The 25347-nt window shown below is 46.7% G+C and overlaps 2 protein-coding genes across 3 annotated transcripts in view; one reads left to right on the plus strand and one right to left on the minus strand.

The window, feature by feature from the left end:
* The window catches only part of MSRA (methionine sulfoxide reductase A), a 382386-nt gene extending 370249 nt beyond the window's left edge, over positions 1–12137 (plus strand). For both annotated transcript variants that reach the window (XM_047762787.1, XM_047762785.1), the window contains one exon: positions 11373–12137. In XM_047762787.1, the coding sequence (XP_047618743.1) occupies positions 11373–11537 (165 nt within the window). In that variant the 3' untranslated portion in view covers positions 11538–12137. The remainder of the gene's footprint in view (positions 1–11372) is intronic.
* Positions 12138–14921: 2784 nt separating this feature from the next.
* On the minus strand, positions 14922–22840 carry LOC125116322 (serine protease 52-like). The gene is made up of 6 exons (XM_047761438.1): positions 22786–22840; positions 22419–22614; positions 21174–21419; positions 20866–20888; positions 18828–18946; positions 14922–15191 (listed from the first exon to the last, which is right to left on the minus strand). Exons 1-6 carry the CDS (start codon positions 22838–22840, stop codon positions 14922–14924), a joined length of 909 nt encoding a protein of 302 aa, XP_047617394.1.
* Between the last annotated feature and the right edge of the window lie 2507 nt (positions 22841–25347).

The raw sequence follows: 25347 nt of genomic DNA on the forward strand, positions 1-25347 counted from the left end.
TCTCTGGACACCTCTGGACACAATCTCAGAGTGCCACTTCCTTCAGTGGGACAATGCAGGGGCTCAAAAAAGACCATAACATCTTCAAAAAGAACTTACACAGTATGAGCCTTGCTACTGGAACGAAGTATGTTGTTTCACATATGTAATCTCATCTGTTCCTCAAAACAGCGCTGAGAGGGAGATGACTTAACGCCATTTTACAGATGAGATGGCCAAGCCTCAAAGTCATGTGGTTTGGTAGAGCCAGGAGTAGAATTTAGGCCCCTCTTGTCATTAATGTCTATACAAACATGACCTATTTGAGAAGCCCGGAGATGTTATATAAGCAATTTTTGATACTTAGGAATACAAAGTGCTGCTTTAACTATACGGTGCCGTTGTCTTACCTCCAGGTAACACGGGCTCATGTCTCCTTAACCGGAAAGTGTGCCGGTTACGTGGTGGCGTTACCACATTTGAGTTGTATAATTAGCTTATGTTCCTGCCATCTTGTCTGGAGGGAGTTCCAGTTCTTCCACTGGTTCTGAGCCTTGAAGAAAAGTAAAATTATGCTTTGGCAAAGGACTCCGATAGCCTATTTCAGATTCCTTCATTTTTCCATTCCTATGTCTTTTCTCCCTCCTTCTCTCCCTTCCTTTCTTTTGTCAAAAAAAAAAAAAAAAAAACCCCGACTGTACTTCATTGCTAAGAAGCTTAAACAGCCTGAATAGTGAGTCTTCATTAATCCAGACCCCTCTGTCTTATCTCCACTTGGGATTTATTTGTTCCTTTGTGGTTGTATTAGCAATTAGAAGAACTGAAGAGGCAAGGGTCCTCCAGTGATGCCAGCTTAGAAGTTGGGATGCGGTTGCCTCAAACTAGAAAGCAATGCAGGCTCATCACCTAGAGCTTCTAGACCACACGCTGACAGGATCACAGGAGACAGCCTCTTGGGGGTCATCCTCCCATTTACTTGCACTGTGTCATCTTTAAGCCTTAGAGGAAACCAACAAAAGCTTCTTCTCTTTCTTTCTTTAGCATCATCATATATTCTCTACCATGTGAGGCTAGAAGCGAAAGCATTAAAGCAACATATATCTTAAATGTGTTTCCTCTTAGAGCTTTTATTTTATTTCACAGTCCTATTTTTAGTTTTCTTTGATAATAAAAAAAATTCCAATCATTTCATTTTTAGCCCCAGACAATACAGTGTGAGGTTATACATATTGCAGCCCCAGGGAGAATTTTTGCTTGCAAGCTGGCCAGCCTGTTTGCAGTTGACGGATGTAACCTACTCCAGGGCAGAGAAAGTCTCAAGGGAGGTTTTAATTTCTTAATACTGAAATGAGCACAACTTTTATTGTCTTAATCAGTGAATAAAAAAACAATAAAGTTGCCTAGTCTCATTTTTTAAACTCAGTGGAAGAGGATTTTAAGAAATTGCAATCGCTTTTTAAGTTACTGTTGAAAGTTCATTTTCTCTGCATTCGGGAAGATTCTTCCAGCAGTTCTGCAGCACAGTTATCATACAGCAGTTACGTGGAACATTTTTCTGAGCTGTTCTGTGGACAGGACTTCTCGGCAGGGAAAGGGTGTGTGCTAAGATGTGCAGAGTGGGTGTGCGTTGTCTTTGAAGAGAACATGCCTTGGCTTTCATCACATTTCATGAGCTCAGAATGCAGGAGTGTTCAAAATTGCCACGGGAATCTTTTAATGCAAACGGCATTCTTTCAGAATCTATGCTCCTTTAGGCAAGGGGCTTTATTGAGGAATATTTCTGACTATGAATAAAGAAAGGATTTTTCTAATGATAATTAATGGGCTTTCCAAAGTCATAATGAACGTGGTTCAGCTGTTTGAACAAATAACTACTTTCACACACAAAAAGCCGATGTATTACATGCAGTCATTCTTATGTATTTCTTAATCTAATCCAACTTAAGACCACATTTCTGAACAATGAAAGTTCCTCAATTGCTGGGGCCCCACGCTGGTCAATTCCCGTTCCTTGATACCTTGAACAATACCTTCACAGGGACACAATAAGTATTTCCTGAACTAAAGTGAAAAAGAAAATCGCTTAAGGAGGTGTGTGTGTGTGTTTATGTAGAGAGATATAGATATCATATACAATATAAAATATTAAAACATCACATTGCAGAGGTAGAGCCAAGATGCTCAGTGGGCATATACCAGAGTTTCAGGGCAGGGGTTGTCCATTTGAAATCAAAATGCAACTTTGGAATATATAAAGAATTCCCAAACTCAGCGATAATAATTAAAAAATCAATTTAAAAATGAGTAAAAGACTTGGATTTGAACAGACACTTCACCATAGAAAAAATACAGAAGACAAATAAGAACATTAAAAGATGCTTAACATTATTAGTCATTAGGGAAATGCCAACTACAACCATACTGAAAAACTACCACACATGGGTTAGAATGGCTAAATTTAAAAATGATGGCAATGCCAGATGCTGGCAAGATGCAGAGCAGTAAGGGTTTTCAAGCATTGCTGGTAGGAATGCAAACTGGTACAACCTATTTGGAAACCTATCAGTTTTTAACCTAAGAGAATTAAGACTTACGTCCATAGAAAACGGTATACTCAAATGTTTAGAGCAGCTTCATTCATGAGAGCCACAAACTGGAAACAACCCGGATGTCCTCCAGTTGGTGAATGGATGTCCAGACCGTGGTATGAATATACCTAAGAAGGCCCTGCTCTCTCACCCCTGGCTGACCTGAGGGCCCTGCACAAAGAGAGAGAAAAGGCAGAGTTGAAAACTTCTAAAGCACAGAAGCTGTGCTTCCTCCAACACACCCACAGGGCCAAAGGGGGAAGTCTCTCATTGCTTCATGGTGTTTAAGGGACCCTGTGAACCAATCATTAGCTAATTATTTGCCAACTAAGCAGAGACTTCAGTGGCACACATGACAGGGAGCACAAACTTTACAGAAATTGACCAAGAAGTCACTGAACGAATCAACAGCAGCAACAAAGCACAGGGGAGGATAGTCTGATGAGAGTTACCACTGTATTATTTAAAATGCCCAGTTTTCAAGAAAAAATTATGAGACAAACAAACATGAAAGTAAGACTTACTAGACAAAGACTTTAAGTCAACTATTACAAATATGGTCAAAGAACTAAAGGAAACCATGACTAGAGAATGAAAGGGTAGAACAAAATAATGCCATTTGCAGCAACATGGATGGAACTAGAGACTCTCATACTAAGTGAAGTAAGTCAGAAAGAGAAAGACAAATACCATATGATATCACTTATTTGTGGAATCTAAAATATGGCACAAATGAACCCTTCCACGGAAAAGAAAATCATGGACTTGGAGAGCAGACTTGTGGTTGCCAAGAGGGAGGAGGAGGGAGTGGGAAAGACTGGGAATTTGGGGTTAATAGATGCAAACTATTGCTTTTGGAATGGATAAGCAATGGATTCTGCTCTAAAGCACTGGGAACTATGTCTTGTCACTTGTTATGGAGCATGATAATGTGAGAAAAAAGAATGTATATAGGTATGTGTGACTGGGTCACCTTGCTGTGCGGTAGAAAAAATGACAGAACCCTATAAATCAGCTATGATGGAAAAAATAAAAATCATTATAAAAAAAATCAACCTTTCCTGAAACGTAAAAAAAAAAAAAAAAGAATGAAAGGAAAATAAGAGAACAGTCCTCACCAAAGAAAGACATCATAAGGAGATAGAAATTATAAAAAAGAGAACTAAATAGAAATTGGAGAACTAAATAAAAGTCCAAAGGTATGATAACTTAAATGGGAAAAAAATCACTAAAGGGGCTGAGTTGGCAGAACAAAGAGTGAGCAAATGAAAGTCAGTCAACTGGGATTATCCAGTCTGAGGAATGGAAATGAAAAAAGAGGTGATGGTTGCACAGCTTTGAGACTATGCTGAAAACCACTGAAGTATAAACTTCAAAAGGCCAAATTTTATGGTATGTGAACTACATCTCAATAGAATAGTTCTCTAAAGAAAAGAAGTACAGTTCAGAAAAGGCTCTGGTAGGGAGTTACCACTGTGGCACAGAGGAAACAAATCTGACTAGTATCCATAATGATGTGGGTTCAATCCCTGGCCTCGATCAGAGGGTTCGGGATCCAGCGCTGCTGTGAGCTGTAATATAGTTGGAAGAGGCGGCTTAGATCCCGCATTTGCTCTGGCTGTGGCATAGGCCAGCAGCTGCAGCTCTGATTCATCCCCTAGCCTGGGAACTTCCATATGCTGTGGGTGTGGCCCTAAAAAGTGAAAAGAAAAAAAAGAAAGAAAAGGCTGTGGTATACACATCTCAAGGACAGAACAGGGGTAACAGGAAGGTGACCTCCAAGTTTAATCCTCACATTTTACAAGTGGGGAAACTGAGGCCCAGATGGATGAAACAAGTGCCCTGCGCTTGTGGTACAACCTGCACAAATTCTTTACCTGTTCTACAGATACAGTGAGCGGCCAGCCCAGCTGACCCCAGACTTTCCTAGTTTTAGCACTGACTGTCCTGCATCCTGAGAAGCCCCGGTCCTGGGCAAATCAGGACGGCCATGCTATCTGCAGTTCAAACTGGGACAAATTTCCTTTCCTGTGGCTGGCTCTGAATCTCTGAAATTCATACATAAATGAGAAATGGTGGTATTCAGAAAAGTTCCTTTGCCTTGCTAAAACTCAATGTTCTAAAGTTAAGCAGCTGGCATTTTGCTTTAAGTTCTTTTCTACTCAACCTTTCAGAATGAAGGATCTTTCCTTTGAATGAATTCTGCATTTCATCCACAGGGTGAAAGCCAGTGTCCTTGGCTTCCTTGGAAAGTGACAAGTGGATTCTTTTGTATACTAAACGCTAAGGATATAACAAAAACAGAGGTTGTCGTTAATTGATTTCAGATATGAAAAAGCAGATTATAACCCCTTAGAGATACATTCAGAGAAAATGGTGAGAGAGAGAGGGAGAGAGATCCATTTCCTATAAAACTAAAAGCCATGAAAGGAAAACTCATATAGGAAAAGTCGTCTGAATTCCTTTTCAAAGCCAGCAGACCTCAAAGGAAAGGGAAACCAGCAGTCCTTGAATGTAGGATTGATGTCAGTCACCTCAAGGGCGGAGGAGGCGCTGCATAAGCCAGAGCAAGTATGCAGTGGCACAGTTTAGCCCGCAGCTCTGAGCTACCCCTGGCCTGCAGCTGGAGTGGCCCACTCGGCTTCTCTCTTTCCAGGCCAGGGCTGCTACCCAGCCCACCCTGATGGGGCTCCACCTTTCTTTTTTCTTTCTCTCTCTCTCTCTCTTTCTCTCTCTTTCTGTGCCATACCTGAGGCATATGGAAGTTCCCAGACTAGGGGTCGAATCGGAGCTGCAGCTGCTGCCTGTACCACAGCCACAGCAACACCAGATCCAAGCCACCTCTGCGACCTATACCACAGCTCATGGCAACGCCAGATACTTAACCCACTGAATGAGGCCAAGGATCAAACTGGCGTCCTCATGGATACTAGTCGGGTTCACTACCACTGAGCCACCACAGGAACTCTCTCTATTGTTTAACGTAAGTATAGTTGATTTACAGTATTGCTTTAGTTTCAGGTATACAGCTCAGTGATTCAAATATATAAAAACATAGTCTTCAGATTCTCTTCCCTTGTGGGTTATTACAAAGTATTGAGCAGAGTTCCCTATGCTGTACTGTAGATCTTTGTTGGTTACCTATTTTATATACAGTAGTGGGGACACCGCCTTTCAAGGCATGAGGTAGAGAGGCAGGAAAGGACTCTTGCACCCATGGAATTTGGAAGGTATGGGGAAATGAAGGGTGACAACTAAGTCATGGGAAAAGGAACCACAGCCATCTCCTTCCCCTACGTCCTCACCTGGCTCAGTTTGTCCTAAAGACATGCCTGCAGGCAAGCAGGGGAACCGCAGAGGCATCTTTCTGCCTGGGTTCCAGTGGTCCCTTTAATCCCATAGAATGTCCCATGCGTCCCTGTGATCAAGGGCAGTGAATGAACAGAGAGTGTGGAGCTGGGTTACCTTAAATAGGAGCAAAACAGAAAAAGGTACCATAAACTTGGTGCCTCAAAGGCTTCTCCCCCATCTGCTTTCATCTCATCCTGCTATTCAGCTTCCCCCACGGCCCTGTCCAGGCCCTTCGGCACCCTTCACCTGTGCCTCATGGCCCCCTCCCTCCGTGTGCCTGGAGCAGGGCCATCGACTGTCCTCACCACTGTCCATCATATGATTTCCACATCAGGGTCCCCCCCCAACACCTTCCCAGTTGGATTGGTGGGTCTTTCCTCTGTGACCTCAATGGACTCTGCACCTCCAGGATTCCAGCATATTCCCTCTGGCTTCACGTGCATGTATGACCTGACTCCTCTAGCAGAATTCAGACCTCCTGAGGGTGGGCAGTGGTCCTCTTCACTCTCCAACCTGTGGACACGACTCCCATTTTGTCGCATGTTGGCCATTATTCTGTACCCTCATCCTTCTCATGTAATCTGACTCTGCATCTAAACCATAAACTCCTTGACTGCAGGGAACTTTTCTTCCTTGGTCCTGCCTGGCCAGCACCTGCTACATACTATGTAGGAACTTAGGGTGTAATTGCTCATATGCTCTAGAGAGAGCTCCTTCAGGTCAGGAATTGTTCACTTCTCTATTCCCTTTTTGGGAGGATGGGGCATGCACATGGCACACAGAAGTTCCTGGCCCAGGGATCAAGCTTGCACCACAGCAGTGACCCAAGCCACAGCAGTGACAACAAATCCTTAACCTTCTGAGTCACCAGGGACCTCGGCCTCCCAATTCCTAATGCATAGCACAGTCCAAAGGCATAGCAAATGCCCCACCATGATCGCTGAAGCTAATTAAGTGAAGTCGGAGAGTTAAACAAAATTATTTGCAGGGAAATCTTGTGGCTGGCTCACATAAGCTGTGCCTATCTTCCAGGATCTTTTAGCATCACATCCCAAACCGGGGGAAACCAAGGTCTATAACAGAGGAAATAAAATATTCTCTATGTGGAGTTCCCGTTGTGGCTCAGTGGTTAATGAATCTGACTAGGAGCCATGAGGTTGTGGGTTTGATCCCTGACCTTGCTCAGTGAGTTAAGGATCCAGCGTTGCCATGAGCTGTGGTGTAGGTCGCAGATGCGGCTTGGATCCCACATTGCTGTGGCTCTGGCATAGGCTGGCAGCTACAGCTCCGATTTGACCCCTAGCCTGGGAATCTCCATATGCTGCAGGAGTGGCCCAAGAAATGGCAAAAAGACAAAAAAAAAAAAGAAAAGAAAAGAAAAAAAGAACGAAAGAAAATATTCTCTGTGGGGACTCTGCTCCATATCATCACTGCCTTCAAACCCAGGGCCAGCAGGAGAGTGGTGGCCACTGTGGCAGAGGGGAAAGTACGAAACCCATGTTGGTGCTGGGAAGCTTCTGCCCAGAAATGACATTGATCCTTTCCACTTGCAACCCAGGGACCAGAGCATGTCTCATGGGCAACCTGACATCAAGAGGGAGGGCAAGGGCCATTGGTGACCATGAATGCAGTTCACCACGCTTATCCACCAGAGTAGAGCTGCTCAAATTCCAGCATGCACATGGGTCACCTGGAGAGGATTTTAAAGCAAAGAGTCTGATTCAGTAGGTCTGGGGAGGAGGCCAGATTTTGCATCTCTAACCAGCTGCTGGCCCCCTGTCCACACCCAGAAGACAAGAGGTAAAGCTTTGGATGCTTAGGAGCCAAACCGAGCTCCTTTCCTCTTCCCTTCCCTGCAGACAGAACTCAGCAGTAGTCTCACCACTTTGTGTTGCAAACGAAAAGGAACCTCCTTGCCAGTTAGAAGACACTTGTGATTTACCTTACGGATGAGGGGGACACAGAGGACTAGATAATGAAAGCCATTAACAGCTCGACACAGCTGCAGAGTCTGGGGAAGGACACGGCACAGGGGTGCCACAGCCCTTCTGAAAAGCCAGAATCATTCCATCCAGAGGCCACTATTTGCATAAGCAGATTTGGTAATTGGACCAAATCAGACCTAATCGTGTCACCTCTTTGTCTCCTTTGCCTCCCTTAGCCTCACAGATCTGGGAAGGGTCAGTGCAGCTCTGACTGGGCCTCATGAAGGCTTCGGCCTTGTTGAGTACCCTCCTTGTCCATGTCACGTCATGGTCCCATGATCTCACCCTCCTAGGTCACTGATGGACTCGGGGTAGGGGTGGGGCATTCCATGGCTCCAGAGCCTGGAGCTCCGATTGCCCCAGGGTCCTCTCTGGTGTTTGAGGCAGGCAGCCTGTCCCCCTCCTCCTTGGGGCTGAAGCTTCAGTTGCGTGATGCCGCATCAGACATGCGTGTGCCCCTGCTCAGCTCAGAAGAAATGGTGTTTTTCTTTTTAGTGGTTTTATTTAAAAGCCATGCCAGTCACTATATCCTCTCCCAGAAGTTTTGATTGATGGCAATCTGGTCAGCCAGAAGCTGCCAATGGAGTGAAACTGCTGACTTGGGCACTGGCTTTGGCTGAGCTTCAGGGTGGGTGGGTGGGTGTGTGCGTGGGTGTGGGTGTGTGTGTGTGTGTGTGTACCCCTCCCAGGAAGCAGACCCTGGGAGGGGCTGGGGGTATGACTTGCTCTCCTAAGGATGCCAGGGAGGAAGCAGAGGGCCTGGGCTCCAGGAAGGAGAGATATACAAGCCAGATAGGGTTTTTCATTTTCCCACGGCCTCTATTTTACATCCAGTTTCTTTTGTGGGCTTTTGTCCCCTCTCCCCAGTTTCAGAGTGAGAGTTGAGGACAGCCCTGTGCTCAGTAAGGCCTCAGCACGGGGGCGACGTCCCCCACAGAGCAGACGTGGCCAGAATGTCCCAGCCTAGCCTAGTGAGAAGTGCAGGAGGGCCGCATGTGGCTCTGTCTCCTGGGCGTTTTCATGTCTGTTTATATTCTTTCCTCGAGAATTAAGGTGAAGCGTTTGCCATCTTGTGGCGGAGCCTGGTACTGCCCTCTCCCCAGGCCTGCCTTCCTCCAGGGAAGGATGCTACCCTGGGGTGGTCCTGGGCAGGGGTGCGTGAGATCTGGCATGAGAGGGGGAGGGGAGCCAGGCAGTAGAGTTCTCTGGTGCTTGCCTCCCCGTCTTGGGAAAAGAAGCTTCTGCAGACAGCGGCTCTGATTTCCAGTGCCTCCGGAAGGCTGTTCTTGTTTGTACCAGGAGGATGGCCATTTGGGAGGGAGAGAAGACCAGGCAGGCAGTGAGGAGGTGGCAGGAAGAGAGGATGTGTATGAACTAACGCTGTGTTCACTAGCATTCAGTCACAGAGATGGAAAGTGTTCTTGGTATTTCCAGCAGGGCAAGTTTTGCAAAGGGAATTTGGTGCTTCCAGAATTGTTTTACAGGCTGTGTGAAGTGAAGGCCAGGGAACAGCACCACTGGATTTCAGGATGCCAAGAAGTTAATAGAAATTGCTAAAAATCATTTCTATGTCTTTAATTGCAATTCTCAGGAGGGGCTGGCAGAGTCCCAGGCCTGCTCTCTGCGGAAGCCTGTGCCCACCCTCACAGTGGCACCTGTCTTCTCCTTGGATTCACCTGCCAGCACCACATGAGCATCTCCCATTGGTGGGATCTAAACTGGGCTGCAGCTGGCAGAAGGATGTGGGGAATAGTTTCCCGGCTTGCAGCCCATGCCATAGCAGGGCCAGCTGAAACTGTCAGGGGTCAAGATGCAGTGTGGGACACACACTTTTAAATACAGATGATAATAATAGTACTCCCTTCAGATGGCTGTTGTGAGGCTGAAATTAACAAAGACTGTGGCATTTGCTAATCCTTTGATGATTGCTCCTTTACAAAAAATTGTCAAACCTGAGGTCAGAATAGCTCCTTGTTCTCATTTCAAACCCTTGTAAAGAAACTGGCTGGAAGTTCCCATCATGGCTCAGTGGTTAACGAACCTAACTAGTATCCATGAGGACATGGGTTCAATCCCTGGCCTTGCTCATTGGGTTAAGGATCCAGCATTGCAGTGAACTGTGGTGTAGGTCGCAGACGCGGCTCAGATCCTGTGTCGTTGTGGCTGTGGTGTAGGCTGGCAGCTACAGGTCTGATTCGACCCCTAGCCTGGGAACCTCCATATGCCGCAGGTGTGGCCCTAAAAAGAAAAAAAAAAAAGAAAGAAAGAAACTAACTGGCTGGCTCTGAGCTAGGGGTCCAGCCCACCCACCTCAGTGAGGGTCCCATCCTGTACAGCCCTCAGCTCAGATCCTCAATCGGCCTCATTCTGCCTCAGAGGACTGGAAGCAGATTTGGGGAAAATATGAAGGTTCTCAGGAAAAAACTGTGGCAGCGACTCATGCTGAATATGAAATTGGATTCCCTGGACTGCAGATTTGAGAACTTCATCCTAAATGGACCATTGATGCTCAAAGACTGGTCAGTTCCCTCACGAAGACACAAGTTGGGGCTCTGCTTCGCACCCCTGCCCAAAATGGAACAGGTAGAAGTCGGGGCGCGTCTCTGTAGCCTTGTGCTCAGATGCCGCGAGCCGCCTGTACCAGGAAAGAATTAGGGCACAGCTGAAATCCAAAAGGGAAAGGAAACGGCTGAGATCCACGGGGAACAATGTCTGCTTCTTAATCCGTCTCCTGCCCCAAATAGCTCCGCTCTCCTCCCCCGGTGGTGTTTACGGCTCTTTCTTTCCCGGGCAGCAGATGCCACCAGGCCTTAAACTAGGTCACAGAGGGCAGCCGTGAGTCGACCAGGACCCCAGGCCACATCCTCCTGTGACCTCACTGGCCCGGCTCCAGGCCTGGAGTGGCAGAGCCCAGACCTGGGCGGCCCCCTGGGTCCTGGCAGGGTCCTTGCTGCCCAGAACCACAGTGAGCAAGTGGGGATCCCCATCCAGCCTGCGAGTGGGTGGAGGGGCCAGCACGGGGCATCTGTGGCCCTCCCTGCCCCGTCCCCCCACCCGCGGCAGCCCCGCCCAAGTTCCCTCAGGGACCATCCTCCCCAGGGCCGCCAGGGAGCCCCAGCCCTGCTGCTTCCCCAGGAAAGGGGGCGGTTTCACACAGACCCACAGGGCCTGACGCAGGGCTCCAGACACAAGCACAGGGGTGATGGGGGCCAGGGGCAGACATGGTGTAGAGGATGGAGCATCAATTACAGTCAGGAAAAAATCCGGATTTCAAACCCCAGCCCCTGAGGCACAGGAAGGGAGGTGACTGCCCAGAAAAACCCCAATGGGAAGCGGCCAAGCCCAGGCCCCAAGGACCCCTGCACATCCCCAGCCACCTGCCTGCCTGCATCCCGACTGCCTCCCCCCGTCCCAAGTGTTTCCCGGGATCCCTGCGCACCAGGTCCTGATGGCGCTTTTCTCTCCACAGGTTCTGTCTGAGCACGGCTTCGGCCTCATCACCACCGACATCCGGGAGGGACAGCCTTTCTACTACGCGGAGGATTACCACCAGCAGTACCTGAGCAAGAACCCAGATGGGTACTGCGGCCTCGGGGGCACTGGCGTGGCCTGCCCACTGGGAATTAGAAAGTAATTTCTCCCCACATCGTCAGCTCTTGAAGTCACGGCAAAAAAAAAAAAAAAAAAAAACCTGCTTCCAACAAATTGGGCAGTTTTGTGCGGGGGCGGGGGGGGGGCTTTGTGAAGTACACAAAGGCAGCCATAAAAATCTGCTTTATTGAGGTATGATTTCATGAAGGGCGGTGGCAAATTGATAACCTATCATTTCTCTTCCAATAACTTTTGGCGGGAGTGGAGCTGTGAAATGTTTTGGATCATGTGATGTCTGAATGAGGAAAATGAATAGTCAGTCCACCCTTCTTTTGCCTGGGTGCCTGCCACAGATGCTGTGGAACCAAGCCGGGAGGTCGCTGGCCGGATGGGGCATCCTTTATCCGAGTTCTGCCTTCCTGCCCTCCAGTGCCTTAAAATTTGCAAACATTTATCGCTGCAATGGATGATTCCCTGAAATACTTTGCTGTACTGATCCTATTCATATGTAAGGGGCTTTCTCCCTTTTTTCATTTCTCCTCATGGCAGAGAAAAGATGTGTTAGCTTGACAAATTTTAACACTTTGCTTACAGCTATGAGAGATGCTTGTTCTAATAAAAGTCTACAGTCTAATCATACAAACTGAGGTCTCATCTGTCTTTTACTTGTTTAGGTAGGGTATTTCTAAGTATTGTAAGATAAATTTAGAGCTCTCAAAGAGCTTAGGGGGTAAAAAAGCCTAAGAATCATTTCCCCCCAAATGGAAAATCTGATTGAAATCTTTGGAAAACACGTACACGTCTAGCTCCTTGGAACTTTAGGAATAATAGCTGTTTCCCACGCGCCTATTACAGCCATCACATCAGGGACCATTCTACATGGAGAACAGACACCTGTAATCCCCACCTTTAGGACACTTTATATGCAAGACAAGGGGTGGGGGACAGACACAATAAACAGGTAAACCCAGGGATAAATAAGATAATTAGTGGTTCTGAGAAATGAGATGAAGATGGCAAATAGGAGAAGCTCCTAAGTCGTGTGTGGGGCTGTGGAATTGTGTTCAGAGCTGTTTTAGCTGCGTTGCTCAGGAGAGGCCTCTGTGAGATGTAAGCTCAGAAGGGAATGATCTGAATGATGCAGAAGAGAAATGGAAACATGGGGCAGGAGAGCAGAGCTCTGGAGGCAGGGGACGGATGAAGAAATAAGACACTGTTTGCCCTGGATAGAGTGCATTTCTTTGCCCTCTTGGCATCCTGGAGATTACAGAAGTGGGGTAGATAGGCCTGATCACTGTCAGTTTCCCCACAGTGGTTGCACGAAGGAAAAGCTTTCCAAATAGAAGAACTAGGACGTAAAAATGGCCCAAGACAGGGGGGAATTTTCAGTGTTTGAGAAACAGAAAGGCTAGTGGGGCTGGAAGAGTGTGAATAAGGAAGTGGAGAGAAATGTCTCAGAGAGGTAGGAAGAGGTAGGCAGATTCTTCTAAGGACATGTTAATCGGATTAAAAATGTTATTTTTGTCCTTCCCACCCTTCCACCTTTGGTAATCATAAGTTTGTTTGCTATGTCTGCAGCTCTGTTTCTGTTTTATAAATAAGTTCCCTTGTATCATTTTTTTAAGATTCCACCCATAAGTGATATCATATGGTGTTTGTCCTTCTCTTTCTGACTTACTTCACTTAGTATGATAATCTCTAGGTCCATCCATGTTGCTGCAAATGGCATGACTTCATTCTTTTTATGGCTGAGTAATATTCCATTGTGTTTATGTACCACATTCCTCTTTATCCATTCCTCTGTATGATGAAGATTTAGGTTGTGCCCATGTCTTGGCTGTTGTGAATAGTGCTGATGATACCGGAAAGATGATACCAGAATCTGGGTCCTTGTTCATGGCAGTTGAAGAATGAACTCTGCGAACACTCAGGCAGTAAGCAAGCAAAGTTTTTATTGAAGGAAAGAAGATAGTTCCCAGTGCTGCTGGGAGGGGGGAGAAGAGCCCCCTTTCTCTATTGTCCTATAGGGGTTTTTATCCCTTAAAGATGGGGGGGACAAATGTGGGGTCCAGGAAGATGTAGTTTTCTCCCGTTGGCCTTGTTCAATTACCTATATGGGTCCTTGTCCAGTTGGGTCTTAGGGGTGGAAATGTCACATAAGTCTCAGAGTTTCTTTGCCCTTTTCTTCCCATAAACTGAGTCACGGGGGATTGGGGATTAATGTCCATCTGGACGTTGGTATACTCCCTATAATAAACAATGCCTGTAGGGATGTTACTCCCTGGAGCCCTTAAGCCGCAAGTGTTAGTCAATGGCCATATCAAAGAATGCATCAAAGCCCATGTTCCTACACTAAGTTAATATTCTGCCTCACTGCTATGAACACTTGGGTGCATGTATGTTTTTGAATTAAGAGTTTTCTCTGGATATGTGCCCAGGAGTGGGATTGCTGGATCATATGGTAACTCTGCCTTTAGCTTAAAGGAACGTCCATAATGTTCTCCATAGTGGCTGCACCAATTCTCATTCCCACCAACAGTGTAGGAGGGTTCCCTTTTCTCCACATATTATCCAGCATTTGTTATTTGTAGACTTTTTAATGATGGTTATTCTGACCAGTGTGAGGTGACAACTCATTGTAGGTATGACTTGCATTTCTCTAATAATAAGTGATGTTGAGTGTCTTTTCATGTGCCTACTGGCCATCTGCATGTCTTCTCTGGAGAAATGTCTGTTTAGGTGTTCTGCCCATTTTTTGATTGGGCCAATGAGGGCTTGATTTCCAAAACATACAAACTCATACAACTCAACAACAAAAACCAACCAATCCAGTAAGCTGTGTGTTTCTTTCCCACCTCATCACGAGGACATCTCTACTTCAGTGACTTCCTGATCTTGACTCTCAGCATTGTGACTCATGATCTCTGAGAGCCAAAAGCAGCATGTACTAGAGCTCTGAACCAGGTAGAATCAAAGGAGGACCAAGAACAAGGACCTTTCTGGAGACCAAGTCTGTGGGTCTCAGGGATGAGCTGCAAATGAAGGGAAAGGAGGAAGTTGGACTTTTTCTCATTACAGGAGCCAAAGAAATGGAAAATGAGAGAAGCTGTGGAACATACCTGCTTGTGAGAGTGGGAAGAACAGGCTTTCTGTTTCAGAGATCCTTGGCCTGCCCTCCCCATAAAAAGATGCTCCAGTGAAACCTTTGGAGAGGCTGCAAGCTGAAGTTGGTAACCTGCCTCCATGTCCCCAGAGAACCATAGGCCTTCAAGTGGGTCCCAGGTATATTTGAAGCACTCCTATAGGTATGTGATTATTTCAGGCATGGCTCATCATGTGAGAATTCCTCCTCAAAAGCTGCACCCCATCCTTAACCTGACTCCACAAACTGAGAAGGACACTTGGTTTGAGGCAATACAGTATTTAATCACAGGCAGCATAGAAGCATCACAAAATACAGTAATAAGATGGCCCAGGGTGATAGAAGCAAACTGTACCCGGAGTCTGGCTCATGTTTGTATGGCTTTTTTGACAGTGCAGTCTCCTTCTCAATCCATAGCAGATAACTAGACATCTTCGTGTACACTCCAGGCCTTTTCTCCTGGCCACAGCCCACTCCCCAGCTGACAATACCCAGCTGGTACCATACGATTTTGTTGGTTTTTTTCTGGCAAACCAGTGGCCCCCCACTGTCACCCTAGGAGAGAAAAGTTGTTTGGGAGTGGAAGGGACAGTAGCAAGTCGCTCTTATAGCCTAGTGAGGTGTGAGCACCCAGCACAAGGTGCAAAGCCCCTATGGCATCTTTTGATGAGTGGGTGTTTTTAATTTTGATTAGGCTCTCCAAATTCATGACTGTGCCCCCAGCTCTCTGATTATCAGAAGAGAGAGCAAACTATTTGGTCAAAAGCAATGGTGATGAATAACAATTTGGTCAAAAATAAATATCCGTCATCAACAGCAGCAGCAGCAGCAAAGTCCTATGCATTCATTTTGATGTACCACCGACTGGTTTTCTAATCCATTTTGCCTCTAAGCACTTTTGTTGTTTTTCAGAACTCGTCCAATTTTCCCAGAAAGCTCTCATTTTGCTCTTTCTGTATCAGTCACAATAGCAAAAAGGAAAAACCAAACCCCCAAATCCATTATGCTTTATAATAGGTCGTTGGTTGAAGACAGCAGGCATACAAACTGTATATACAGGAGCAGAAAATACAAAAGTTGTGTCAAAATGTTAGGTTGTGGTTTAAAACATCAAATTTTAAACAATTTACAAATTTTATAATGTCTTGAAAGAGACTGGCAAATAAGCACAAGTGGGCTGGCATCACTTACATGAGAATAAGGAATATACTACATTTCATGCCCCCCAAATTTTTTGGACCATCTAAAACTTTCTGTTAAAGAATAATGTATCTTCATTTAAAAAATCATAAAGCTGAGATATAGGAGTTCCCGTTGTGGCTCAGCAGTAACAAACCCGACTAGTATCCACAAGGATGTGGATTTGATCCCTGGCCTCGCTCATTGGGTTAAGGATCCAGCATTGCCGTGAGCTGTGGTGTAGGCCACTAATGTGGCTCAGATCTGGTGTTGCTGTGGCTGTGGCGTAGGCCAGTGGCTACAGCTCTGATGGGACCCCTAGCCTGGGAACTTCCATATGCCACAGGTATGCCCCTCAAAGGAAAAAAAAAAGAAGAAAACTGAGATACGGAAAAAGAACGTGAATAATATGCATAATTATGTAAATAAGTTAATGTAATATATAAGTGTGCACACACACATGATTGGGTCTGAGAAGAATATTTCAGGTGGGATACAGTTACATTGAAGCAGTGGTTTCTCTGGGGAATGAACAAAAGAACAATTATAAGAGGTAAAATTCCTCTTCACTGTGCACCCATCTATATCCCTGGAACTCTCTTTACCATGCACTCGAATAAATAAGTGAAACAAACACCATTTCCAATTCCAACCAAGCAAAGGCAACTCCCTAGTCAAACGGAACTCTCCACATCCAATGCCAATGTGTACACATCACTATTATGGTACAGACATAGGATCAGGTGCCCATAGCTCACAGCTTACAAAGATTTACTTTTGAAAATATTGACACACAAATAAGTCGAAAAGAAGCATCATTCAATGATACACCAAAAATCCAAATACAAAACAGTTAAACAACATCCCCTCCAATAGAATATATGGGTTTACGTGATTTTTTTTTTTTTTAGCCAGATTGTTATCATGAACAAATCACTGTGCCTCTCAACTTAGTTGGAACCAAAAGGGTTCTTTAACCATTTCTTTAAAGTCATTGGAAATTCACAAGACCTGTCTTTAAAATGAAGAATTAGGAGTTCCCATCATGGCGCAGTGGAAATGAATCTGATTAGTATCCATGAGGATTCAGGTTCGATCCCTGGCCTCGCTCAGTGGGTCAGCAGTCCGGCATGGCTGTGAGCTGTGGTGTAGGTGGAAGACGCAGCTCAGATCTGGCACTGCTGTGGCTGAGGCATAGGCCAGCAGCTGAAGCTCCAATTCGACCCCTATCCTGGAAACCTCCAACATGCCGTGGATGCAGCCCTAAAAAAAAAAAATGATACTCACTTCTGTAGAGATGAGGGGATCTAGGTGAAAGATGTGCAGTTAAGAACTTAAATTTTGGAGTTCCCATCATGGTGTAGTGGTTAATGAATCCGACTAGGAACCATGAGGTTGCGGGTTCAATCCCTGGCCTCGCTCAGTGGGTTAAGGATCTGGTGTTGCCCTGAGCTGTGGTGTAGGTTGCAGACGTGGCTCGGATGCCACGTTGCTGTGGCTCTGGCCTAGGTGGGTAGCTGCAGCTCCAATTGGACCCCTGGCCTGGGAATCTCCATATGCCATGAGAGCGGCCCTAGGAAACGCAAAAAGACAAAAAAAAAAACAAAAACCTTAAATTTCATTTTGATGCTGGTGGAGATAATTGTACCTCTCCTGCAGGACCGCTGTGTGAAGGGAAGGACATGACCAAACCCTATGCCTGGCCCTGACATATGGCAAGCCTGTACTCAGTGGTGATCATTTTTGTGGTTGTCAAACCAGGCAGAGCTGGGCCTGGCCATGCTGGGCTGCTGGATCTGGAGCCCAAAAGAAGCTTTCCCCACATGAAGTCAGTGTGCCTGGGTTGGGACTCTGGGTTTATTATTTACCTCGTTGGTGTGTCTTCCGCAAGACGGTCAGCTTTCCTGGTCCTCATTTTCCCCACTGAAATAGAACTGTTTCCTAGTTCACATTCCTTTGATGTATGTGTGGAAGCACTTTGTATGCTATTGAGCACTGAACAGATGATGATGGGAGAGATGGTGATGGAGGAAACAATATTCATAATGTTTACCATGACCTTCATCTGCTCTATGTTCTTCTAAATGCTTTTGTGGTTTTTTTTTTTTGGTCTTTTTAGGGCCATACCTGCGGCATATGGAGGTTCCCAGGCTAGGGGTCCAAGTGGAGCTGATACCTCCAACCTGAGCCACAGCCACAGCAACGCCAGATCCGAGCCTCATCTGCAACGTACACCACAGCTCATGGCAGCCCTGGATGCTTAACCCACTGAGCAAGGCCAGAGATTGAACCTGCATCCTCATGGGTACTAGTCAGATTCATTTCCACTGAGCTATGATGTAAGCTCCCATAAATGCTTTTGTGATTGACTCACTTTATCTTCACAACAGCCCTTAGTATTGTTGTTTTACAGATGAGGAAATCTGAAAAGGCACAGTCATAGAGGGAGGTCCAGGCAGTAAGTAGAGGAGCTGAGGGAGGCTGAGGGAGCCTGTAGCCCTAACCACTACCCTGCACAGCGTCCCCTTGGTTACAGAGCATCCCTCCCAAATTCCTGTCCCGCTGGAGCCTCAGAATTTGACCTTATTTGGACATAAGATCTGGGCATATGTAATTAATTCAATTGAGATGAAGTTCTGCTGGATTAGAGTGGGTCTTAATCTAACAACCAATATCCCCGTAAGAAGAGAAAGCAGAGGAGACCCATGCACACAAGGGACAAGCTGGAGGCAGAGACGGGAGTGATGCAGCCACAGGCTAAGGAATGCCCCGGATTGCCCTCAGCCACCTGAAACCAGAAAAGGCAAAGAAACACCCTTCCCTGGGACCTCCAGAGGCAGCCTAGCCCTGCCGATGCCTTGACTGCAGACTTTCTGGCCTCTGAAAGAACATGCTTCTGCAGCTTTAATCCATCTCCTATCCAGAGGAGAAAGAAGGGACCCCCCCCCATGCTGGCAAAGCTGGCCAACTTTCTGGGGCAGCCCATCTCCAAGCCATGGAGAAGCTGCTTACCTGGCAGGCGTCTTTCCCACCTCGAAGGTCGCCAGCACATAGCATATTCTTGGTGAGCATGGGCACCATGTGGAAGCACGTCTCCCAGTCGATCAGCTGGATGTTGACTTTCTGTAGCACTGCATCTGCACTTCGCTTAGGAACTGAGCCAAAGAAGAAGTGGAGAGGGAGAGGACCCCGAGCTCAACGGGGTCTCTCTGGATTGAGGTCAAGCACCCATACACATCATGGCTTTTCACCTCAACAACAAGGGAAATGCCCTATGGCCCAGGAAACAACCCAGCTTTGGCCTGGGAGAGGAGGGGGGGTCCAGGGGACCCTTGAGCCCACCCTCTCTGAATGAAGACCCAGGACTAGGTCTCTACTGGATTTTAGCCTCCATGAACCATCTTCTTGCCCTGCAGAAGGTGCCAGGTTCCACCTAGGGTCCTAACAATGTGTTTCACTCAAATCCATAAGGATGTAGAGAACTCAAGATGATAAGTTCTGTCCTGGGACCCATAGCACAAAAAGATGGGCTTGAATCATGTCAGGTCACTGCCCATGGGCTCTAGGTGAGCCCAAGTCCTAGAAACTTCGCTCCTGAAGATGAGGACATCTTCCTCTCAGCACATTGCCACATTCCCAGGACCTAGAACACTGCCTGGATCATAAAAGAATCTCAGAGTTCCTGTCACGGCACAGCAGAAACAAATCCAACTAAGAACCATAAGGTTTCGGGTTCAATCCCTGGTCTCGCTCAGTGGGTTAAGGATCCGGTGTTGCCATGAGTTGTGGTGTGGGCCGCAGACAAGGCTCAGATCTGATGTTGCTGTGGCTGTGGCCTAGGTGGGCATCTGTAGCTCCGATCAGATCCCTAGCCTGGGAACCTCCATATGCTGTGGGTGCGGCCCTCAAAATACAAAAAGACAGTAAATAAATAAATAAATAAATAAATAAATAAATAAATAAAGGTGTTTCAGTGAATATGTGGTATAGGAAACCTGAGGAACTCTAAGTTAAGCAGGTGGCCTCTTTTTGGAGTTCCTATTGTGGCTCAGTGGTTAATGAATCCAACTAGGAACCATGAGGTAGCAGGTTCGATCCCTGTCCTTGCTCAGTGGGTTAAGGATCTGGTGTTGCTGTGAGCTGTGGTGTAGATTGCAGATGTGGCTCAGATCTCACGTTGCTGTGGCTCTGGTGTAGGCCGGCGGCTATAGCTCCGATTCGACCCCTAGCCTGGGAACCTCCATATGCTGCGGGAGCAGCCCCAGAAAAGGCAAAAAGATCAAAAAAAAAAAAAAAAAAGAAAGAAAGAAACTGGCCTCTTTTTTTTTTTTAAGTCCCCACTGTGGTTCGATGGGTTAAGAACCTGGCCAGTATTCCTGAGGATTCAGGTTTGATCTCTGGCCTTGCTTAGTGGGTTAAGGATCTGACATTGCTATAGCTGTGCCATAGACTAGCAGCTGCATCTCCAATTTAACCCCTAGCCCAGGAACTTCCATATGCTGTTGGTGCAACCCTAAAAGGACAAAAAAAAAAAAAAAAAGAAAGGAAGAAAAAGAAGGTAACCTTTTTTGAAGATCTCGAAAAGCTTGTAAGGGTAACTCCCATGGAGGAATTCTAACACAGCTCTGAGCTTTGGGACCATGTGGGAATCCATGGAGAGCCATCTGGGGGCCTCCTAGGAAGAGCAACACTGAGTGGAATATGTTGTTTCCTGCTCTGCTGATTATGGGGAATGTGCATTCACAGAAGAAAAATGGAATGACACCATTTAGTGGGTTGGCCAGGCAAAGTGGCAGGAATAGGTTACAGGTTGACTCTAGAAGGAAAAATTTATATTCAATTGATCCCCTCCTCCTTGGCCAGGATCTGGGGTTTTCATATATTTTGGCCACAGAGTCCTTTATCACAGGGAAGCAGAACTGGCCCCCTCAGTTGGAGCAGAGCTGCTCTGACTGGTCTCAGCCTGGACTTCCTGGAGCTCAGTCCATTTTGCCACCCCTTTGCCCATCGGTATGTCCTTCAAAATTCCTCCACGTCACCACCCCCCCACCCCCAGGCTCCAAGCCTTTCTGCCTGGGATTTCCCTGAGGCCCTGTTGAGGGTCTCTATCTCACAATATGGTATGATTTTAGCCTCCATGAACCAGGAAGGATGGCTTCTATGTGAACTGAGGAGCAGGTTCATGGTAGGACCTTCCGTGAGAACGGGCAGTCCCCATATCCACCAGGCAGACTTCCTAGGGCCAGTGGAGTCTCCAGAGTTTGCTTCTCATTGCAAGGCTCAGCCTGGGTGCCTCTCCCTGCCGCCCCCTCCCCCGGCCTCCCCCCCTTCCCCTACACTGGATTGGGCTAGAGGAACTCACTGGTGGTGCCCCAGCCAGTCACCCAGCAGTTTCTCCATCTCTTCATGTCAGTGACCTCTGAAAGGCAGATGGGTACCTTCTCGACACCCAGGTTCAATGGGGATTTGAGCAAGAGCAAAGCGATGTCATTGGTGAAGAACCAGCTGTCAAAATCCTGGTGAGTGATGAGCTTGTCCACTTTTATCTTCGTCAAGTTCTTGGTGTCAAGATTTCCTTCACCCTCTGTGACCTCCAAGGTAGATCTTATTCCAAAACAAAAGAAAGAGAAAAAAAAGGCAAGTGGTTGAAGGATGCAAGGTGAGCCTTAGGAGAAAATAACTGAGACTGTGAGCCTGAGGGCTCATGGTGGTGGGGGTGAGTGGGGGGCAATCTGGGGTCTGCACTTGGCACAGAGCCAGGGAGGAGGAGGCTGACTCCAGTGCCAGGCCTGCCCTCTGGCCACCCAGCTTTCGGCCCTAAGGGCCTCTTACTTGGACCAACTCACTTGTAAATTTCATCAACAAATGTCTGGGAAGTAAATGAGGGACTGACCTTGATTTGGAAGAAAAGGCAGACTGGCTATATCACAGACACGTGGAAAGTTTCACAAAAATACTATTTGGGGGCGTTCTCATTGTGGCTCAGCCGTAACAAACCTGCCTAGCATCCGTGGGGATGTGGGTTCAATCCCTGGCCTCGCTCAGTGGGTTAAGGATCCGGCGTTGCTGTAGCTGTGGCATAGGCCGGCAGCTGCGGCTCTAGCTCTGATTCAGCCCCTAGACTGGGAACTTCTATATGCCTCGCATGTGGCCCCAAAAAGAAAAAAAAAATGCAATTTTGTGGACTGGGCTCAGACTGGACTTTCTGCCACGAGGTCAGGCTGGGTGCCTTGCCCTCAGGGCTTAATCATTCTAGATTCCCCCACTCTGTGGTCACTGTCAACCCCACCTCTCCACCCCCGAGTGGGAGCAAATGCTTAGGAAAGGGCTCTCCAGAAGCATAGATGGACCAGGAGGACTACCCGCACTTAGTAAAATGCTGAGAAGTCCGAGGAGCCTTTGCTCTGCAGCTTGGATCCCACACAAGATGTGCAATATCTTAGGAGGTGAACAGCTTCTTTCATCTGCAAAGTGTGATATTTAACCACACAGGCATCTCCCTCCTGGTATTTTGTTTTATGGCTGATGAATGTGAATAATAAACATGCAGGGGCAAATAGTCTACCACACTGGTTTGAAAAAAATTCTGTCTGCAACACTTACGTATTTTTGTGTTTGAAGCAATGGGATGCAGTTAGAATCCACCACTCACTGAGGATTGATCCTCCGCAGAGATGTTGCCCTTTGTCAAGGATACGCACCAGCCATGGGAAATCTATGATGTCTGCAGGTACCCCGCCTATGATAGCCGAAGTGTCTGACTTCTCAGAACTGTTTTTTATTCTTTGGCCACATTTCACTAAGAGCGGAAAGAAGGAAGCAGGAGGAAAGACCCAGGGCCCAATGGTCAGGGCTGGTTGGCTTGGAAGAAACTTCAGTACAATGCCTTCTCCTCAGCCCCCAGCACACAGACAGCATCAGCTTAGCCAGGTTAGTACCAGGTGGGAAATCCATCAAACAAAAATGGTACCCTCCATGCCTACCAAGGGCAGTGCAATTGTGAGACTGTGCTTATGGAGCGCCATGGCTAGTGCCTTCACCACAGCTGTGTTTCTTGGAGGGGTCCCCTTTTGAGGGCCTGTGGGAAGGGGCACATGACCACAAGCCTTGGGGGTGGGATCTCGCTCTTGTACCTCAGTAAGGAAGCCCAAGGGAAACTGATCAGCCCCTCTTTTCCCAACTGGTTCCTTTCCTGCCTTTTCTTTTTTCTTTCTTGTCCTTTTTTTTTTGGAGGTTCCCAGGCTAGGGGTCAAATCAGAGCTATAGCTACTGGCCTACACCACAGCCACAGCAACACCAGATCTGAGCCACATCTGTGACCACACCACAGCTCACAGCAATGCTGAATCCTTAACCCACTAAGCAAGGCCAGGGATTGAACCCAAGTCCTCATGGATCCTAGTCTGTTACCGCTGAGCCACAACGGGAACTTCCCTTTCTTGCATTTTCTCTTATGATTAGCGGCACCATCTTTCATCCAATTTTATCTAAAGATGATCCCAATCGCACCTTGAAAGAAATAAAAACTTTGGCATCTCCTATGTGATAGGATTGTTTTGACAACTTCTGATGGTTTTCTAATATCATTTGAGTAGTGAGAAAAATTGACATCAGGGAATTTAAAAAGTCGAGTGCTTTCTATTTGCCAGGCACCATTCTGTTTTGTCTAAATTAATTTAATTCTCATACAAACCCCATGAGATAGTTGAAATTATCATCATCTCATTTTAAAAGGGAGATAACGAAGGTAAGTTTAAGGTTAGGACATCTGGGCCAAGAACAAACAGCTGATAAATGACTGAGCTAAGATTTGAACCTAGGCAGTCTGGCTCCAGAATCTGTTCTCATAACCACTGAGCAAACTGCCTTTTAAATGTTAACCACACTTCTAGGTGGAGAGAAAGGTCAATGACATTCAAAAAATTTCACAGAAGAATATAATTTGAAAGGTATATCTATTTAAATCATCGCTACACCACCTGTCACCACCAGCCACATGGTACCGTCAGCACATATCACCATTGCCAACAACCCCACCGGCACACAACCCCACCACCATGTGTGTCCCCACCACATCACCATCAGTCACACCCCTCATCACTACACATTTGATTGACACCGGTGCACATCGCCACACCCCCAGTCACCACCTTTCCTTCCACTTATCTCTGCCTTTGGGGTTCCTCCTCTGACTTCCCTGGCCCCTCAGCTCCCTGGAAGTGCCCTGTTCCTTCCTGTCTCGGGGCTCTTCCCCATGATCCTGCCAGAAAGACAGGCTCCTCCCTTCTCTGTCTCGATTCCTCTTCGCCTGTTTAATTCCTGTGTGTCCCTCACATCTTAGCTCAATACAAAGTCTTCTTAGACACCTTCCTTGGAGTTCCCGTTGTGGCTTAGTGGTAGTGAGCCCAACTAGTATCCACGAGAAGGCCGGTTCAATCCCTGGCCTCATTCAGTGAGTTAGGGATCCAGTGTTGTCATGAGCTGCGGTGTAGGGTCACAGATGTAGCTCAGATCCTGCATTGCTGTGGCTGTGGTGTAAGCCGGCAGCTGCTGCTCCAATTCCAGCCCTAGCACTTTCATATGCCTCAGGCGCAGCCCTAAAAAGCAAAAAAAAAAGAAAAGAAAAAAAGAAAGAAATCTTCCTTGCCTTTCAAGATTATATAAGCTACCCCGAGTATAAGTTTCTTATTTGATGGCCCTACCTTCCTCTCAGAACACTAACAACAGTAATTGAACATAAAAAACTTTGAGTCTATTTCCCCTGTTAAACTGCAGTCTCTGAGAGCAGGAATAATGTCTGGCTAACTTTTATCTCACCATCACCCACCTTAGAGACTGATGTGTGGTAGAAACCCAAAATATATGTATTGTTTTGTTTTGCTTTTTTTTAAGGGCTGCAGGTGTGGCACATGGAAGTCCCCAGGCTAGGGGTCTAATTGGAGCTGCAACTGTCGGCCTACACCACAGCCACAGCAACATGGGCTAACCTCCACCACAGTTCACAGCAACGCCAGATCCTTAACCCACTGAGCGAGCCCAGGGATCGAACCCGCATCCTCATGGATATTAGACAGGTTCATTTCCACTGAGCCACAATAGGAACTCTAATGTTTATTGAATAAATGGATAGATATGGATGAGTGACAAAGACCTAATGTCAATGGTAATATCCCAGCAATGACTGTATAGGTGATCAGGGAATTGAGGAACTTCAGTTCAAAAATGCCATTTCCTCCACACCCCTGGAGGCAGCTGTCCTTCAAGTTCCTAAATCAGGAAGCCTGGGATTGGGGGAGAGTAAGTAGCCCATAGAGATGTCCTCTCATTTGAAGTTGCAAAGAGATATTAAGCAGCCGATACCCAAGAGCATCTGCCTCTCTCCACTGCTCCTGTCATGGTAGACATGCTTTGGCCTTCCCAGGGGACCACCACACCTTGCCATGAACTGCAGCCCAATCTCACATGCAAGTGTAGAATTTTCAGAACCAACAAGGGAATGCTGGCATTAATGTACACTAAAGCAATGTTGGAT

This window comes from Phacochoerus africanus, chromosome 15 (genome assembly GCF_016906955.1).
Source record: "Phacochoerus africanus isolate WHEZ1 chromosome 15, ROS_Pafr_v1, whole genome shotgun sequence".
Taxonomy (NCBI): Eukaryota; Metazoa; Chordata; class Mammalia; order Artiodactyla; family Suidae; genus Phacochoerus; species Phacochoerus africanus.